The 19,798-nt window shown below is 36.3% G+C and overlaps 1 protein-coding gene across 2 annotated transcripts in view; it reads right to left on the minus strand.

Annotated features, from left to right (window-relative positions):
* The window catches only part of LOC129774984 (uncharacterized), a 54,212-nt gene extending 37,405 nt beyond the window's left edge, over window positions 1-16,807 (minus strand). The window contains exon 1 of one of the 2 annotated variants that reach the window (XM_055779108.1): window positions 16,088-16,807. In XM_055779108.1, the coding sequence (XP_055635083.1) occupies window positions 16,088-16,496 (409 nt within the window). In that variant the 5' untranslated portion in view covers window positions 16,497-16,807. Of the gene's footprint in view, window positions 1-5,221; window positions 5,988-16,087 lie in introns of those variants that run through there. The other variant, XM_055779107.1, reaches the window with a different exon arrangement.
* Between the last annotated feature and the right edge of the window lie 2,991 nt (window positions 16,808-19,798).

Raw genomic sequence — 19,798 nt, forward strand, 5'->3', positions numbered from 1 at the left:
TATCCACAAAGAACATAATTCTGGGTTTTTCGGAAAGCGAAAGAATCTCTTTTTTGGTCCGATAATGTCATTTTCGTAATTTATACACCCGCTCACAGCGCATTGAACCATTTTCGACTTTTCATTTCAGGAACATTTACGCGTAAGTTGGAAAATAAAATACAACTGGCGACTGTTTACACTGACGACTCGGATGACGTCATAAAAAAAATGTTTACTCGCTAAAGAACTAGCCTTGTCTCTGTAAGCCGTGGGTTTCCACGACGATTGGCCTACCAGTACGGGGTGTATCTTTGACAGCCACTACACCAGAACGAAATTGATCAAACCAACGCTGTGCTGTGCAAATCGTTACAGTATCGGGTCCATAAACTACACGAATTTTTTCGGCCGCCTTCTTTGTAGTTTTGCCTCGCAGGTGGTAAAAACGTAAAAATGGCGAATTTCTTGCTTGGTGAACTCCATCTTTGACGTGCTATAACTTGAGACTGAAAAGGACAATCACAACACTGTCAAAACGACACTTGTAGCACAGATTGTCGTCTTCGAATAGCCGTATAGTATGACCCGATGCGATAAGTACAACACAAGATATGTTTAAGTGTTGCCATATATTGACAATATACGACATTTCTTTTTCCCAACCCAATATTTCGAACAATGAACACCTCTTTTCTCAGATTTATCACATACGAGTAGTGCGTATAGACCTCGACCTTTCATGCTATACGATAAGTGATCATCGACGACTTCATATGTGTAGGTATACATTTTTTTTTGTTATTTCAAGCATCGCAGGATTACTTTCGATCGCCTTTTCAGGCTACCTGTGGCCATAATCTGCCTACGCGTGTACAACTCAAAATCGACTCTGAAGAATGCAACGATACGATGAGTCAGACTGTGTGTTTAATTGAGGACTTAACCCTTTACAAGCCGTGGAAACTAGGCAACAAATCGACTCCAACTTCAGAGAACAAATCAATAGCAAATCCATTTAACATTATCAACCAACTTTCCTATAATGTTCCTGTAGAACTTTTCAATACAGAGATATTTTTGTTTCAATGAAAAATTTACTTTTCGTAAATTTCTATATATTTATGTTTATTCTATTTATTGAAATAATCATTCTCAACTTCTTGAAAATTTTTTGCATCGAAAAACAGGATTTTTATAGTGTTTTACAAAATTTGCTGTAATTATAAATGTATTCTGTAAATGTTGCAGTAAGTTCTGATGTTTTCACGCAATTTTTTCGTCGAATGTACCCCCTAAACCCCTGTGAATGTTTTATATAGAAAAAAATGGCTCACGTTTTTTTCTAGCTGACCGATCAAAGTTTTGAGTGAGTTAATTAGAGGAGCACTTTGTCGCAAATTATACCAGAAATGCAAAAAGCAATGTGTACCATCAAAATGAACGATTTACAACTTTAGTTCTTATACTATTCCTAAACTTGAAAGTTTAAGCTTTAAAATGATATACATCCCTTCCCCATGCGTTGATTTTTCACGAAGTTACAATATTTCATAAATGGCCTAAAAACTTCGGCTTCGCATTCTGTTTCTCTAATTCAGGGATTTTCAGAATTGGCAGAGCACTTTTTATAGCAAAAATATTTGACGGAGCACCTGCATTTTTTAATGAACAAAATAAATTCTACTTGAATTGAAATTACCCAAATGGGAACAACTCTATTTCGATTGCGTGTAGCAGTTACACGACATCTGACCCGGAGTAAACAAGATAAAACACTGTATGCACTGTGAAATTGAATTGAAGAATGTTTTTTTCAAGGTGGGTTTTCAAGTGGGAGCATTTGCTATAACAGCACAAATTTCCCGCGGAGCACCATTTGAAAACCAATGCTCTAATTGATTTATCAAGTGTAGAATGGGAATTGTGGGACTTCCAAGAAAAGCTTCCGAATTTTGAAGTTAGTTTGAGGCTGTTACCAACTGTTTACGTTTTGTGGTAACTTCTAAAAGAGGCTATTCAAAGTTGAAATTTATTGAAAAATGTCTGCAGTCTACTGCAGACATGCTCCACAATCTGACTTGAGTTACGACCGAGCTAGAGTTCCGACGAGGAATTCTCCGTCTGGCTCACAAAAGTGGATAGGTCCGATGTAACGATAGAAGATTTTCCTTAACATAATTTTCGAGCTGTCCGACCAATGAGAAGGGCACGACTCAAACGAAAAATTCAGTGTCAGTTTCCATGGATCGACGCGAGGCTCAACGTGGTAAATGAATTGGCTTTATAGTCAATTTAAAGTGAATGTACTAATGTCTATTGATATTGATTTTTCGTTCAAAAAACTTGCTGCTGCTAAGTCGAGGCGTGTGAAGATATTTAATTTTTTGTTCCTTTCATCTAATATTAGAATAAATAAGTTTCTGAGTTCGATAAATTTTATTTTCCATCAAAAACCGGGATAAAGACTTGATAACAAGGTTTGATTTAAAGGGTGACACCTAAGACAAACACCCCGGGTGTCACCCGGTTACGCTACTCCACTATTCCTTTATTATATTTTGAGAGCATTTGTGTTCATTGGATTAATAACGATGAGATTTTCCCGTCGCAAAACCTGATAGACGATGGTGGAGTATTTTTTTACATGTAATTTATTTTTTACCTGTAGTTATATATCTTATGAATCCTTGGTGCATCGAAAACAATTTTATACAGTGCAAAATATTTTTTTATCCTATCTGTTTATTTTTACTATTAGGCTCATCTAGCAATTCAGCGGTAACAGAGCCGAATTTATCGTGTACAGTTTTCCCATGTTGTATATTACATAGTAGCCATTTAGGCTTAAGAGTTTTCCTATCTCATCGATACACATTGTTATCTATTACACATTAGCCGATTAGGCGTTAGAGTATTCCTATTCTATCGATATACAACACATGTAAAACTATTCCTATTGTTCGAATGTTCACAGCTGGACACAGCGGGACTGTTGATATAAGGCTTCCATTGTTGTGTTTATAAATAGCACCAATTACCGATGCAGTGGACCGTATCTGAGTGGTGAGAGGCTGGGATCACCGTCACATGATGATTGTCACGTGGATGTAGTTGAGGGTCCTGAGTTATAAGTTCATGATTGTCCGCTTAGTAGCGGACACGCAACCAATTAGGTTACGAAGACCCCCTAGTGCAAAATATTGTTGTCTCCGCTAATGTAAACGCTATCCAAGCCGTTTAGTTCTAGAAAAAGTTTTTTTCAAGGAACTCGAGGAATGTAAGGCTTTTGAGTGTATTCCGAGAAGTGTATTTTAACAGATCGATGCAATGTAAAGACCCTTTTTTTTGTAAAAAAAGCGTAAAAATGTAATTTTTTTAAATGTATTTTTTTTAAATCATTTTAAAATGGCAAAGCTGTAATAGTGTGTAATTTTGTTCTCCAAGAGGTCACTCAAAGTAGTTATTGATATAGTAATCAAGTAAAAATGTAACCCTTTTTGTTTAGGCGGAATTAAAAACACTTCAAAGTTTCAGCTTTATTGAAATACCGGAATAATTCAACATGAAATAATAATTATTCTATTATTTATTCCAAACTAGTGCTTAATAAATTATCTTTTTGAAACCCTAAAACCGAGAAACCGACATAGGTAGGACTCGATTATATACAAACTCGATTATGTGCTAATTTGATTTTATATGATTCGATTATATACAATCTTGGATGATTATATACAGTTTGATTTGTTTTGTGTTTCGAAAATGACTTATTTCAAGAAGAAATGTTATTTTTCAAGTTAAGGTGAAATTTAATTGGGTATTATAAGTACAGTGGAGTAAAAATCGTGATTTTTAAAGATTCTGCTTGAATTCGCACCAGGAATTGTTTATAACAATATTGGAGCGAAATTAGTAAATATAGATGTTGGGTGTCAAGGAACAAATTGTAAAGCGGTTAGAGTGCCTTAATTTGTTTGATAGAAATAATCAAGTACATCATGAATTTTTGAGAAAAAAATTAATAATAACACCTTTGAAACACTATCTTTTAAGTTTAGTTTTTCCTTTTTATTTCCATTTTATCGAAAAACGAAGAATATATGTATAAAAAACAAACAAAAAATAATATTTTTTCTGGCTCGATTACATACAGGATTCGATTATATACAGTGAAGCGAAATTAGAGACTGTATATAATCGAGTCCGCCCTGTTTTCATGTCTGATGGAGCTGCATCACAATACGAAAAAACGAAAAAAATCAACTTTATGTAGATTCAAAACGGAATAAAACATCGATGCGACTATACGAAGCGATGGATTCTTTGAAATTTCTCCATTTGGAAAATTGGATCAAAATGTCGACGATGACTCAAAATGTTATCACTCCAAATATTAAAGGGTTTGGTTTTTGAGTTTTTGATAATTTAGTGTATTTTAATTTTTTTTCCAGAAGCAAATGTTTTTTTCAAAACTCCTTCCTAGAAAGTTTTTCCACATAACCAAAGATCTCCGAGCTACAATTTTAAAAATGAAGCTCATGCTAAAATGTATATGCCTTTTAAATATCTTAAAAATTGTACTTTGAGGTAAAAAAACATCACACCTTGGGAAATACACAGTTCCCTAAAAAAATGCCAGTGTAATGTTCCATTCAAATCGGAGGACCTCGAATTGTAACGATCCGACATTCAATGCTAAGGCCGATGTTTCTCGGGAAGAAAATTTATTATGGGTCTTCATGTTATCAAAGCACATTTCTTCGAATAGACCGTCTAATTTTAACGACGTCTTTCACGATGTAAAAAAAAAGATTTCGGAGAGAGTTTCCATTAGAAATGGGTTTAGAAAGGAGACAAGTGAATGTTAGGTTCAGAGGAATAATTCATACTCTTTGCCATCGAAAAATAAGACTGTTACTGAAACAAACTAGAAGCGGTATCTGCCTATGTTGTATATTTAAATAACCGTTCAGTACCTTTAAAAGAGAAAAATGAAAAATAGCCAAAATAATATAAATTTCTCCGATTGATGCTTTATTTCATTGTATTGATGCTTCATTTCAGAAAAAAAGTAGATCCAAGTTGAATTCGATTTTTACTAGCTTCGATCATATGAACTAAATTTCTGAAATTCAGATTAAATTTATTCCACGGAAGCACAATTACAATAAAAAAAAGTCAAAACCAGTGGGGTTGATGTCAAAAATAAAACACTTAACGCAAGCAATAAAACACTAACCTAAATACAGCCTCATCACCTCCCATCCACCGCGCCAATGCATCACACAACTGAGACAGAACACATAGGTGTACAACTTGGACACCACGAATCTTCGCGCGGTTTTCCACCGGTTTTTCGTTCCATCGTTTGGCTGCAAAAATTCTGCCTGCAACTGTTCACGGACCAGCGCAAAACACGTGTGAAGAATTGCTCCGAGCAGAAGGCAATGCCAGGCGGGAAAGTACTCCTGTTTATGGTCCATGTAATTCCATGTGCCTCTCCAGCAACAGACCACAAGAGGACTCACAATGAACAAGGAAACAAATGAATCGCCGATATTCAGTATCCGCTTCCCGCAAACATTGCGCTGATCCTGTGTTTCGAGGATATCGTATTTGGTAGAATCGGCTTTTTGATCCACATCCATCCCTAAAACAGTTTCACTTCACTTCTCGCAATCGGAGTAACTTAGTCGTTGGCTGTAATCAGATTGACTAGAGGAATAGCTCATCACTGGCAACCCACGTCTGGTATGTCTTGTATCATTTGCGTAAGGGCAAACGAGTTACCGCGATTTCGTAGCAGGTGATAATTTTTAGAGTAATAAAACTTTACACCCGCAATCTGTGAATTCCGCGATTAAACGCAACCCGGCTTACTGCTTGTTATCATTCAAAGTAATTAACGCGCACACGGTAAAGATCACAAAAAAATATTTACTTTATAAAGTATTAACCCCGTTTTCAATACACAAATTGAAGGAATCAACACTTTCTTATAATCGTGGAGAGTAATTTTCGAACACTACAATTTGATGAGCCCCACAGGACCGCACCTGCTGCTGGCTGCCGGGATACTGTCGACTGGATAACGTAGCCACCCACATCGATGGGTTCACGTTCACTGGATTGTGCCAGATATTATCCCGATATGTCAACTCGCGAACAGTCTAGCCAATTTTATTACCTTCCCAATACAGGTTCTTCTGATCAATGCTCGATTATGTTATACCAGTTGCACTACGACCAGCATGGATAGTCATTACATTATATCGCTTGCTGATGACTGGGTGCTTTTTCCTAATAATTGAATTTCCATAACTCACGTTTGTTCTAGCTCTTCACAAATAATTAATTGCCACAAAGTTGCGGTCGGAGGTGGCGATAAGTGTGATTTGTGAATTTTGTTGGAAAGTTTCTTGGAAAAGTGAAGTCAATGAGCAAATCTGAATCACAACAGTGTATTAAAGTTCATTTAAGCCTTTGGAATCTCGGAAAGACAATCAATAAAAATCGCTCTATTTGAGTATTATTACAACAGATCCATGATCGCACAATATCGATGTTGTTTATATTAGATATGTTTCATTTTAATTCAATTAAATATTGTTTGCAAATAAAAATGTTTTATTTGTTGTCGTTAATATATTATTTAATTCCAACTTCTGACAAATTCATCTTAACAAGCTTATAGCCGAGTAATTAATAAAAAACTCACTTCCACTAGCATTCTTGTAACATATTCTTCGATCAGAAATATCAGGAGTGCCAGATGTGAAAACATATTTTTCTTTTAAAACATTTGACTTCTGGTATAAACATCTATCTTGAAAAAATTTCATAACATGTGTTGTTTGAGACATTTCTTTCTCAGTGCCTATTTATATATTCAATGTATGGTATTTCCATACCCATATGTACATATTTTCCCTAACAGCTGCACCATATAGTAATATTCTATTTTTTCGTCTTCATTACCAAAGACTACCATATACAGGTAAACTTCGATATAACGTACATTTAACTTTCAAAATTGTACGTTGTATCGAATTGTACGTTATATCGAAGCATAATAAAGTACTCACAAACGTAGTCTGTAATACATTATTGTGTTGCTGTTTTAGTAAAGTTAATGAAAGACTACAATCAGAAGACGAAGCCAGCCTTTCTCATGATGTTCCCCTTCGTACTGTTGATTAAAACTTGATTCATTTAGAATCCGGAATCACAAAACCAGCTGTATTTCGAGATTGTTTGAAGGTACAAAACTTGTTTTAGCATCACAATACAGATAATTCATTGTTCTATCAGAAAAAAAATATTGAAAAAAATTTTCCTTTACACTTTGGAAATGTGTACGTTATATCGAGGTAAAATGTACGTTATATCGAGTGACGTTATATCGAAGGTACGTTATAACGAGGGTACGTTTTAACGAGGGTACGTTATATCGAAGTTTCCCTGTAACAAGGTAGTGTAACAATATCACGATTGTCAACATCGTTTGAAAAATTTAGCTCCAGTTTTTTAAATTTCTAAAGAATGTACACTAAGGAATCATGCTATCAAATCTAACGAGATGTACCGTTCCGAATCATATTTCGGACGCTTAAGGCATATGATGCAGAAAACAGATCTAAGCTTTATGCACAGGAATTATTTGGTTGATATTTTTAATAAATTAGTTCAATATGCTTTTAAGCTTTCTGCTTTGGTACCTATTTGATTGAAAACATAAGAAAATCATCGAAAAAAAATGCTTTTCAAATGAAGCGAATAAGAATCAAACTTCGGACACTAAATCAAATTTCGGACACGTTATTTTGTAATTTTTTGGACGAAAATTACATTACACTTGATTATATTTTATAGTCAACTGCGAAACACTTACCAAGCAATCACAGTGAACTGTTAACGATGATGAGAACTGATGAAACACGGGAGAAATTTAAATATTTATGAACGGCTAAATTCTACGTGCTCACGCAAAACAAACATCAAACACAAACGATAATGAGTGGTGCTGTTGATTTTTTTCCTACTATGTTATAATTCAAATGTTATTCTCAAATGAAGTGATAGTGAAACCAAGGGATCACTCTAAAGAAGCAATTGTGATATTAAATTTATAGTATATCATCAGTGCACGAAGCATTTCAAGATATTAGAACAAAGTGTCCGAAATATGATGTTGTCCGAAATATGATTCAGAACGGTACGTGCTAAGAAGCAGTGGCGTAGCGTAATCGGGTGACACCGAGAGGGTGACTAGGGTGTCCCCTAGGGTGTCAATGAAAGTAGCCATCTTGAATTTTCAAAGCGAACTTGATTAAAAATGGTGATTTCCACGAAAAACTACGCTATGCAAAATATCAGCTCAATCGGACTTCGTTTACTAGTGTCGCACAGCAGTCAAAGTTTGAATTTTTTGAAAACCGAAAAATCACCAAAGGGGAGAGTAAAGGGAATCGGGGTTTTCGAAATAATTTTTTGATGCCAAATGTCTTCTAATTGCATGAAACGTAGAGATCTACTGATATCTCGAAAAAAAAATTTTGTCAAAAATCGACACTCTGGAACTTTTTTCGCTTTCGTTTTTTTCGTTTTTTCGGAATACCAAGCAAAACGTATGGTTTAGGGTGCCAATGAAAATCGTCATATCGATTATTCATACGGGACTCCCTGTGAAATGTTGATTTGCACAATAAAATACCCTCTGCAAAATATCAGCTCAATCGGACTTCATTTACTAGTACTGCACAACGGTCATAACTTTAGTTTTTAGAAATTCGAAAAATCAATTTCGTCAAAAATCGACTTTTCAGACAAAAGCGACCAAGTGCCGAAAAGTCAATTTTTGATAACAATTTTTTTTTCGGGTTAACAGCAAATCTCGACGTTTCATGCAATTCTAAGACATTTGGCATCAACAATTTTTTTTTGAAAACCCCGATTTCCTTTACTCCCCCTTTGGGTGATTTTTCGATTTTCAAAAAACTAAAATTTTGCAGGGGGTATTTTCAATTTTTCATTTTTAATCAGTTTCGCATTGAAAATTCGACGGTCACTTTTTTCCCATACATCCATTGGCACTCTAGTGTCACCCATCCAAACTTATCTAAACATGAAACTATGTTTTATTATATTAAAGGGTGTGTCACATCAAATTGCATCACGGAAAAAACGCTGTAGAAATTGAATTTTTAGGAATTATATCTTCAGCTTTCGCTTAAGATAAGAGATAAGAGTGTATAGATCACGTTGGCCATGCTTCACTGTCAATTTTTCGTAAATTTGGAAAAATGTAGTCGAACGAAACAGAGCGTCGTGAAATAATCCTGTGCACTCATTTCGAGAATCCGGAGTTGTCACATCGGGACATCGGTAAGATGCTGGGAATCGTCCAATCCACGGTCAGCAGAGTACTAAAACGATACTTCGAGAACCTAACCATCGACCGGAAGGTGAAGAACGGCAAAAATGGTTGCTCCGTCAGTGAAAAAGATCACAAGCGCGTAGTTAAGCAGTTTAGATGTGATCCGAGAAGTTCGGTCCGGGATGTCGCCAATAAGCTGAATTTGTCAAGTTCATTCGTCCAGCGGACCAAGCAGCGGGAGGTCCTGCGTACATACAAGGTTCAGAAGGCTCCTAACCGCAACGAAAGACAAAACATGGTGGGGAAGATGCGAGACCGGAAGCTGTACACCGAAATGCTGACGAAGCCGCATTGCCTGGTAATGGACGACGAAATCTACGTCAAAGCGGACTTTCGTCAGCTGCCGGGCCTGTTGTTCTTCTCCGCAGAGGACAAATTCAGCGTTCCGGAGGAGATTCGCAAGCAGAAACTATCCAAGTTTGCCAAAAAGTACATGGTGTGGCAAGCGATCTGCTCTTGCGGAAAGCGGAGCGCCCCCTTCGTGATGACCGGCACGGTAAACGGGCAGGTTTACCTTAAGGAGTGCCTACAGAAGCGCTTACTACCACTATTGAAGCAGCATGAGGGCCCGACCATCTTCTGGCCGGATCTCGCTTCGTGCCACTATTCAAAGGACGTGTTGGAGTGGTACGAAGCCAACGGGGTCACCTTCGTGCCAAAGGAAATGAACCCGCCCAACGCGCCGGAGCTTCGCCCAATAGAGAAATATTGGACGATTATGAAGCAGGCCCTCCGGAAGAACCCAAAAGTTGTCAAATCGGAGGCGAACTTCAAGAGAAAATGGATTTCTGTTCAAAAAAAAAACTACAACCTGACGTAGTACAGAACCTTATGGACGGGGTAAAGAGGAATGTGCGAGCATACGGGCTTGGGCTCGAAGTATGAATAAAAAGAAAATGCCAAAAGTTGTTTAATAGTTTTTGTTTTACTGTCTAAAATTTTCAAAAGGATCGGTCTACTGGGCGAATTTCTACTGCGTTTTTTTCGTGATGCAATTTAATGTGACACACCCTTTAGATAGGACAAACAAGAAATTACAAAATCTTCACTCGTTGTTCACTTGAACTGACAGTTAAAAAATAAGAGAATAAATTAAATGTGGTTTATTTTTGGATGTCGAATTGTGACTCAGATAAATCTTATCAAATAAATATCTTTGGGAGCTGAGACTGACACTGATGTTGAACAAGTGCTTCCCGTTAAGTACGCTTTCGCTCTCTTGTTGCGAGCTCAATGAATGCGCAGCAATAACGATACAGAGCTCAACGTGTTAAACATATCTGGCCCATTGTTGACTACAAATTTTTAATTAATTTCAACTCTGATAAGCCTCTCCACAAGATGTCACAGAAACGTACACGCTTGGAAAGAGTTTCAAATTCACTGTAAAATTTGGAACCAATTTATGGAAGTTCCAATTCATAATGATCTCTAACACATCCAATACAATCTTTTGATTGACGTCATTACAAATTAATTCCAGCGGCCTTCAAATGACTACGGAGTCCTGGTATCTCTAGCAAAAGCTGCCTTCCGAGACATCATAGTTGCCAGTTTGTCAAACCGACTTATTCAGTTCGCTGTCAGGTACACATAACATGTGTCGAGCCTAAATCGTTTCAACACTTTCGGCTTCTTCTTTAGGCGATTTTGAACGTTCTTGTAACGTTGAAAATGACCATTGTACTCCAACATTCCCTCTTCCATCGTTGGATCAGGTCCGGAAGATCGCCTGGTTTGCTCATTTTATCTTATCTAGCTATCTAGAAGTGTCTTAGAAATTCTCCTTTCGGTAGCAAATTTTTAAGCAATGAATTTAATAAAACCTTCTTAATGACCATTTCGACTAGACTGTTCCTCTCTATAGCGAAAAGAATTATCAGTGCATTGAGTCTGGTCACAACGTTACTCAGAGATGGTCCTTTGGTTTGCAAATATTCTGCGCTAGATCTTCTTCATGCGGTACAACGCATCTGAAGTACAGATAACACAGAAGTATTAAATCATAAACTTCTGGTGCGAGGGACCGTGCACTTCATCCAGTATTTGAGTCACACAATACTCCAGTGGCTATGATCACCCCATAAATTGGTTTTACAGCAGTATAATGAGCACTCCATCGAGTTAGCGACAATCTTTTAACAACACACCTGTGTGGTTCAGAAACATTTCTCAGCGATCAATTGAAGCTGCGAGAACGAGTAAACAGATTAAACCGCTCTAATAATGTCACACACTGTAGATTCTTAGCGAAATCATGTTGTTGTTGTTTTCATAAGCCCAAAGAGTTGTCTACAAACCCTATGGATACGGCTTTTCTGTTTTGCTTTCCCAACAAAAACTGAACTCCTTGATTTGATCCTGACATGGTTGGTGCGGTCGAGAGCCTGCGAACGGGACTTCACAAAAACTAAACCCTGACCGTCCACCTGTTGAAGGATGTCGTTATTCAAAATGTTGATGTTCGACACTTAAATCATCAAGACAAGCTTATTCAGTCCTCCAAACATTCGAAATATCTTTTCTGTGATATAAAAAACCATCACGGGAACACCTAGTTACCTGCCCAAATGTGTACGAAATCATATTCTATCCCTTAGGTGCATTCACAAGCAAACGATTTTGCATGTCCGTTCATCACGGCAGTAAAAGAGAAACTGACAGAGGTTGGCCAGCCGACGCATCATGTATCAGGCATCAACCAAGACTGAAATTAAATTTCAAGAAGCTATCGCTATTTATAATGGTATGAACAGTTTTCTTTCGAAGCAGTTTTGAGCTATTGAAACATGTTTTTATGGACAATAAGTAAAAACACATCTCTCGGAGATCTTTTATCTTTCGAACAATGTTTTTTATACCGTTCATCCGGTAGAGAGATAGTAACTTTCAAAATCTTGTATTTCGAACGTAACCTCCTCATTTTCGAGACTTTGAATTTACACCCCTGTACAGAAATGAAAGATGTAGTATGACAAAACAATGAGCGTAAAAAACAAGAAAGATTCTATAACATGAACTTTTCCATAGTGACTTGTTTTGTTAGTAATAACCGGTTACCTTCATTCAAAATCATGATTACTTGTCATGGTCATGGGTGTCAACAGGTTGCATTTTCCAGATTTTATCACTCCGCAATATTATTGCTAGTTACGTATACATTGTAGATCTCTCCATTGCTTATGTGGTTTACATTAGATTATCTTGCTCGATTGGGGGATCTTGCAATTTTCATCGAAGAAAACAATGTATGTGAGTTCCCGAGTGCTGTTCTTTGTGCGATGCGACATCAAGCGACCTCTCTTACATCTAATTAATTGATGTCAAACAACTAATTAGACGGCGCCAGTGGTTGTATGGTTAGCGTAACAGCCTCACAATCCGATCGGCCTGGGTTCAATCCCAGCTGGCGTCGTTGGGATTTTCTGAGGCGAAAAATCTCTGGTTACGTCTTCCTTCGGAGCGGAAGTAAAAGAAGTTGGCCCGGCTCATGAGTTGTTGAGTCTGATAGGTAGGAACAGGTGGAGTCGCCTCCCTGATGTCGGTGATTGGCACTAAAGTGGCGGAAATAGGCCGACGAAAAATAAGCGAAGATAAAAAAAAAAAAAAACAACTAATTAATATTTGCTATTTGATTATCCGATAATCCGAGTTGCTAGTAATAAAACAATCAGTTTCATTTTTGTATTCTTTTGTTCATTCGTGTTAGTTTAAAGTAATTATTCAAGATTCTTCTTTACGGATATATATAATCCCGGACAGGCTACTCTAAATATACATTGGGCAATAAGTGAGGATGACACAAAGACAATAGACAAAGCAGTGAGGCAAAATTTTGTCAATGTCATAAGTCATAACTTCTCGAGAATTACATGTAAATGACTTAAAGGATAAATTTATTCAGAAGCACCTAGATAAGAATGTGATCCCCTCATTTTTGCAGGTGTGTGCGTGCAGAAGGATGCATCGATTTTGATTTTGACATTTGCTCTTGAATCATCAATATAACATAGAAGAGCTAGGGGATCGGCAAAGCATTTTCCGTCTGGCCCTCGTCGGTCCATGCGGATCGTTAGTGAGCTTTTCTAAAAATCATTTTCTAGCTTTGTTATTGTTGTTCTCGACGTTCTCGACGTTTCATGCAATTTTAAGACATTTGGCATCAAATTTTTTTTTTCGAAAACTCCGATTTCCTTGGGTGATTTTTCGATTTTCAAAAACTCAAACTTTGATCGCTTTGCGCCATTCGCCAAGTCCGATTGAGCTGATATTTTGCATAGGGTGTTTTTTCGAGGTGGTGAACATTTTGTATAGGATAACTTTTTGAAATTTTAGGGTCGATTTTATCCCATACATTCATTGGCACCATAATGTACATATTCTTCAACATGGTTATTTGATCATTTAAACCGGCACTGCTTTGAGGATTTTAAAAATTTTCAAATTCCTCAATGGATAATAAATCCGTACATATCATAGCCATGGCCATTCAATTTCACTTCAATTGACACATCGTAACTCAATAATGAGCCTATCGCCTTCCAATTTGCTGCAAACTTGTGCAGACTGAAAATAGTGCTACTCTCTTCACGCTAAATAAAAGAATAACGCTTCACCTTCATACAGTCTCGTTTTGCTTCATGTCCATTCCTTCCGTTCTTTCAATCGTCAAATGAAAATGAAAGGTTTCTATATCGAATGAAAGTGTCTTACTTCGAATGAAAATTTTGTTGCAGCTCGAACCTCGAACGAATGAAAATGACAACGTGGAAAAATTTGTAGTACACTAGCAGGCGTAATCAGTTGTTGGCGCTGATTGTAAGACTAATATGCCTTCATATGACTCTTTTAATTCCACGGTCCGGTCTGAGAAGGTCCGGGAAAATCCAGATTGAAGAAATGAAATCGAATGAAACTTTCAACCGATGGCAGTGATCGTCCTTCCACATGTGAAACTGAAAGCGACATAGAGCCCATTTAAATGACAATGAATAGGGTAGTTTCAATCGTCAAATGAATTTCAAATTGAAAACAAAAGATAGCAGAAAGAAAACGAAATTGAAGAATCGATGTTGCATACTGTGTTGAACACACACAAATTGAAATTGACTGAACTGATTTGAATTGAGAAGGGAAGAAGTAAAAAAAATTCATTTTCATCTTTTAATTTCGAAATTGTCATCTATCCATTAAATGAACCAAGGTGATAATGCAAGAAAAGTTGATTATCATCAGCACCTATGAGAAGCTCAAGCAGGAGTATAACCAAGGTTGTCATAAGTTCTGGTTACAACGTAATAATGAAACACAGTTTCCTGCGTTGTGGGATATTGCTGAAAAATATCTTCTCGTTTTTTCATCATCATACTTTGTCTAAAAAGGCTTCAGTATGGTTACAAACAATCTGAAACCGAACGAACTATTTGAAAATCAACGAACGCGGAGATTTAAGGCTTTACCTAACCAATATTGAATCGTATTTTAATATTTTGGCAGCTGCGGATAGATCGGTTTGCGTTTTGAGTGCTTTTATAGTTTGTGAGTAATTTGTATTAATAAATTAATAATCGATATTTACTAAATTTTATGTCTATTTATTTTGTTGAATATGATGAAAAAAAAATTTTTTTTCTGTATTATAGTGACTCCCAACACTTTTGGCTGGTTTGTCACATTACTTCCATTTTTTTGGAAGAATGTCGGGAGTGAGAATTGAACTCGTGCCCTTTGCGTAAGAGGTACGGATGTTATCACTACAGCAGATCGCCTCCATAAGAAAATAATGTCAAGTTTACCCTAAATGAGTAACTAACTAAATGAGTAAACTAACTGCAATATTTTTAAATTGATGAGATACAGCAAGAAAAAAACAACTAAAGATAGGATTCTCAATAAATTTGGCTATAGGGGTCATAGGTTTCATTCTGGAAAAAGGGCTCTTGCCCAACATAGTTTAAGAACCCCTAATTTATACGTAGAAGGGTGATTTGGGAGATTTTCTGTTTATTTTCATCTACGTGGATTTAATTTCACGCTACACATAATCCCTATTTAAAATAAAAGTGTTCTACAATATGAAAACAAAAATTTCATATTATTTTTTTAACTTGTACAATACGAGATAGATAAATGGATTGATTTATTACAAAATTTTTAGAGAATCGTTACCATTTTCCAAAAATTAGATAATACATTTGATTTAAAATTGAAGAAACAAACAAATCAAAAACTAGATTTTGAGTTTTTCCAAATTCGCGAGAACAATGTGTAGAACATATGTCTGCCGGAAATAGAACATAAATTAGATTGACGCAATCGACGATTACTTTCAATCAACCCGAAAAGTCGATAAACAAAAGTTCATTCATAGAAGGTCAATAATCATATTTGGTTTCCATACTGAAGATATGGAATCGAATCTAATTACATAATCACCAGTCGGATAAGTAAACAAAAGTGCTTGATCATACTTCTCAAGGCAAAGATGATAATCGGATGGTGTGGTTGAGAATCACTGAACACTGAACACTGAACTTTTATAGGTTAATTGTTCTACGGTAGAATGATAACTCCAGAGAGATTTATTCACAGTAAATATAATGGAAGTATGCAAAAAGATTCGGTTATTAGAAAATATAGCGCACCTTAAGGAAGAAACAAATCACTAACCTAAATACAGCTTCATCACTTCAAATCCGCCGCGCCAATGCATCACACAACTGAGGCAGAACACATAGGTGTACAACTTGGACACCACGAATCTTCGCGCGGTTTTCCACCGGGGTTTCGCTCCTTCGGTTGGTTGTAAGAACTCTGCCTGTAGGTGTTCACGAATTAGAGCGAAACATATGTGAAGAATTGTCCCAAGCAGAAGGCAGTACCAGGCGGGAAAGTGCTCGTCGTTTCGGTCCATGTAATTCCAGGTGCCTCTCCAGAAGCAGACCACGAGAGGGCCTACTACAAATAAAGAAAGAAGCGAATCTCCGACTTGTGATATCCGATTCCTACAGGCATTTCGCTGATCGTGACAGTGGGCTGTTTTGTGTTTGGTAGAATCGATTATCTGATTCGCATCCATTTCATTTCACTTTATTCAAATCACTCGAATGCTAGCTATAATCAACTGGATCATTGCTCACAATCTACGCCTAATTCGTTAGGTGTCATTCACCTATCAATCTTTGAATTCCACCATTGCACTATTGAATGCAATCCGGCTTACTGTTTGTTATCATTCAATGTTTTAGCGCACATACTAAGTAAAGAGGTTACAGTCAGTAGTTTATTTTAAAACTATCAATTCTGGTTCGAATACACGTATCGAGATACTTTTCGTATTATGTAAAAAATAAAAGTCGTTTATCTCCCAAACACTACCAGTTGATGAGACTCGCAGGATTCAACTGGACTTGCGGCGGGCTACCGAATAACTGATAATTGTATGCCGCTACCGTCTTGTCGGCGGTTCTAGTTTGAACAGCAACAGCTCTTGTTCTTTTTTTCCTACAATTAATTAACTTGTTGTGGGTCATGATTAGAGCCACTGACCCCTGAATGTTTGAAACAAAAATTATCGCTGCCTTTTTCTATGTTTTTTTTACCCGGAAAAACATATAGAAATGAAATTAGCAAAAGTTGCGAATAATCAGCTAATTTGCATCCGGCATGTGGAGGATGAAAGGCTAGATAAAGATAACGTATTAATTTACAAACATTTTTCTCGTTGTTAAACTGATTCTAACATTTAATCTAATGCCTTTTTTAATTGCACTTCAAGAAGTAGAACTGGAAGAATTTATGTCAGTGAGCGCATTTGTTCTCATGAGCTTTCAATTTATTACTCGTGATTTTTACTGAACTTTTCGCAAGTTTTATTTGTAATATATCAATATTCACCTTTACATAGTATATATGAACATTTTCAATATTTTTTGTTCTACATAAAATTATGCCGAATTAAAAGTAGATACATGAATTTTTTTTTCACACTTGATTAAAACAAGTGAAAACGGAGAGATAAAAAAATCGTTATATGGTGTGTGACTACAAACTACAATAAATTATCGGGAATGCAGGAAATTTTTCCTTCCTTGGCTTTTGATCATCATTTTACATATGATGTCTCTGTCTTTTAATCCACACGAACAACAATTTTCGTAGCCACTTGGTTACACATATGTACATGTACACGACTAAAACCCGGCTCTTTTAAAGCTAAAATGCTAATGAGTCTAATAAATAACAAAAAACAAACAGTATTCGAATCATTCCCTTTTGTCTGTAATTAAACGATCGATATTTATTATTGTGGCCAATTTTGATAGAGCTCGATTGCCATCTACACCGTGATCAATACTGTCTAATACTAATTCAGAGTGCTCATTTCCATTTTAGGGTGGTCCGAAAAATCACATTTTTCCACATTTTCCCAAAAATGACTTTTTTTTTTTAATTTATAACTTTTGAACCACTGAACCGATTCAGATGATCGACATATCAAATTGAATGAGCTAGCGCGCCCTAGTCCAAAGCCATGAAAACAATGAAAACCGGTACAATCAAAAATTACGAAAACAAAATCCATTGTTTCAATAAATTGTCATGTTTGACAAGTCTTCCGCACACTAACTCGACGTTGATAATTCCTTAATATTTTCCTTCTTTGATCGTATTTTTTTTTAACATATTCTCGTTGGAGAGCTTTAACCCTTTTTTTCGTTGGCCGAGGTATTTTGATTGAATGTAATACTTTTCTGTCTACTATTTTTGAGCTCTGCAATAATATTTTCTTAACCAACGGTAAAGTTGCTAAAACTTACATTATAGATCCATTAAACGTAAATAAAATAACTGTATTGATATCAACACAATTTAATTTTAGTGATTTTCATAACATGAAACGCTATGATTCAGGGATAACATTTTATTGAGTGGTTTTTATAGCTGTTTCGATGATGTTGTCTGGCATCGGTGTCGAGAAAATAACGATGTCAATATAAACAAAACCATTGCGGAAAATTGAAAAATGACAAATAAACTTTCAGAGCATAAGTTCGAGTTTTCCGATGATTTTCATTATACATTGGGACGGCAGATGAAAATTTAATACCTTGTGAGTAATCGATTAGAGTTTGGTTGATATTACTTGATGAGAAGTGTGCGAAAACGATCATTTTCTACACACTGTTTCGCAAAATTATTGAATTTTTTTTTGCATATCTGACGAAAGGTGAGGGAGTGAGATGAAAGAAGTGAGCGCCATTCCACCATCACCTTTAAAGCACCAATTACCAATAGAGCAGACCGTATCTGAGCGGTGAGAGGATGGGATCACCGTCACATGATGATTGTCACGTGGATGTAGTAGCTAGAATAACACACAAAGATAATCAATTTAGGGTCCTGAATTTTGAGCTCATGATCGTAAGTATTAAGGGGGGACCCCGGTATGGAAGGTCCAATTTTTTTGCATTTTTGTGAAGCTTATGTCCTCAAAAATGTTGTCCTAAAAGGATTTTTCAATATTTGATTTCATTAGAAAGTTACAGTCAACAGTATGAGGTGACCCCAAGGGATATAGTATTGCTGTACAAATTTTTAAACGCGTTTTTCTCTAAATCATGTTTTTCAGGTGGTGGTATCGATGTCTCAGGATCTACTCGACTGATTTGGCTAAAGAAATTTATCAGCATGTAAAAATGAATTCAACCTATACAATGTTTGTCACAGGTATGGATATAACGTTATACGAAATTGTATAAAAGTTGAGATAATGAAGGAATGTGATTGGAGATTTTGTGAACTTATATTGCTACACACATATCGTGAAAAGAGGTTCAATTCCGTTTTTTGACGATTTTTCGTCAAAACAGTTGTTTCAACTTGGTACACTCGGATCTTCGAACTTGTCACTCGAATCCATTCCAGACCTGTTATTAGGTATCGAAATCTCGAAAATGTACAAATTTATGTAACGTAACGTTTAGAAGACATAGTTCCTAGAGCAACGTTAATACCATTTAGGAAGAACAAGTGGCAACAATTCTTCGTAGACTCAGTAAATTATGCACAGCTATCCTAAAACGACTCTCGTGGTTGGGAAGACTTGAAAGATTATTCTGAGCGAATACCATGAAACAGCTACAAGTTTAATAGTAACTAATGCAAACTTATTTCTAAAAGTGATCTAATCAAAGATCTAAGCAACAGACAACCCTCCTGTGATATGTCCTTGAGTTATTTTGTGTCACAAACGATATAATCTTATGTTTTGGATGCTTTGGTGGTGATGTACGCGATGTGTTCATTAGAATAAATTTAGAATCGAGAAGCGATTCAAAACGACACTGCATAAATGTTATGACAGTATAAAAGGTGAAC

The sequence above is a fragment of the Toxorhynchites rutilus genome, chromosome 3, assembly GCF_029784135.1.
Source record: "Toxorhynchites rutilus septentrionalis strain SRP chromosome 3, ASM2978413v1, whole genome shotgun sequence".
Classification (NCBI taxonomy): domain Eukaryota; kingdom Metazoa; phylum Arthropoda; class Insecta; order Diptera; family Culicidae; genus Toxorhynchites; species Toxorhynchites rutilus.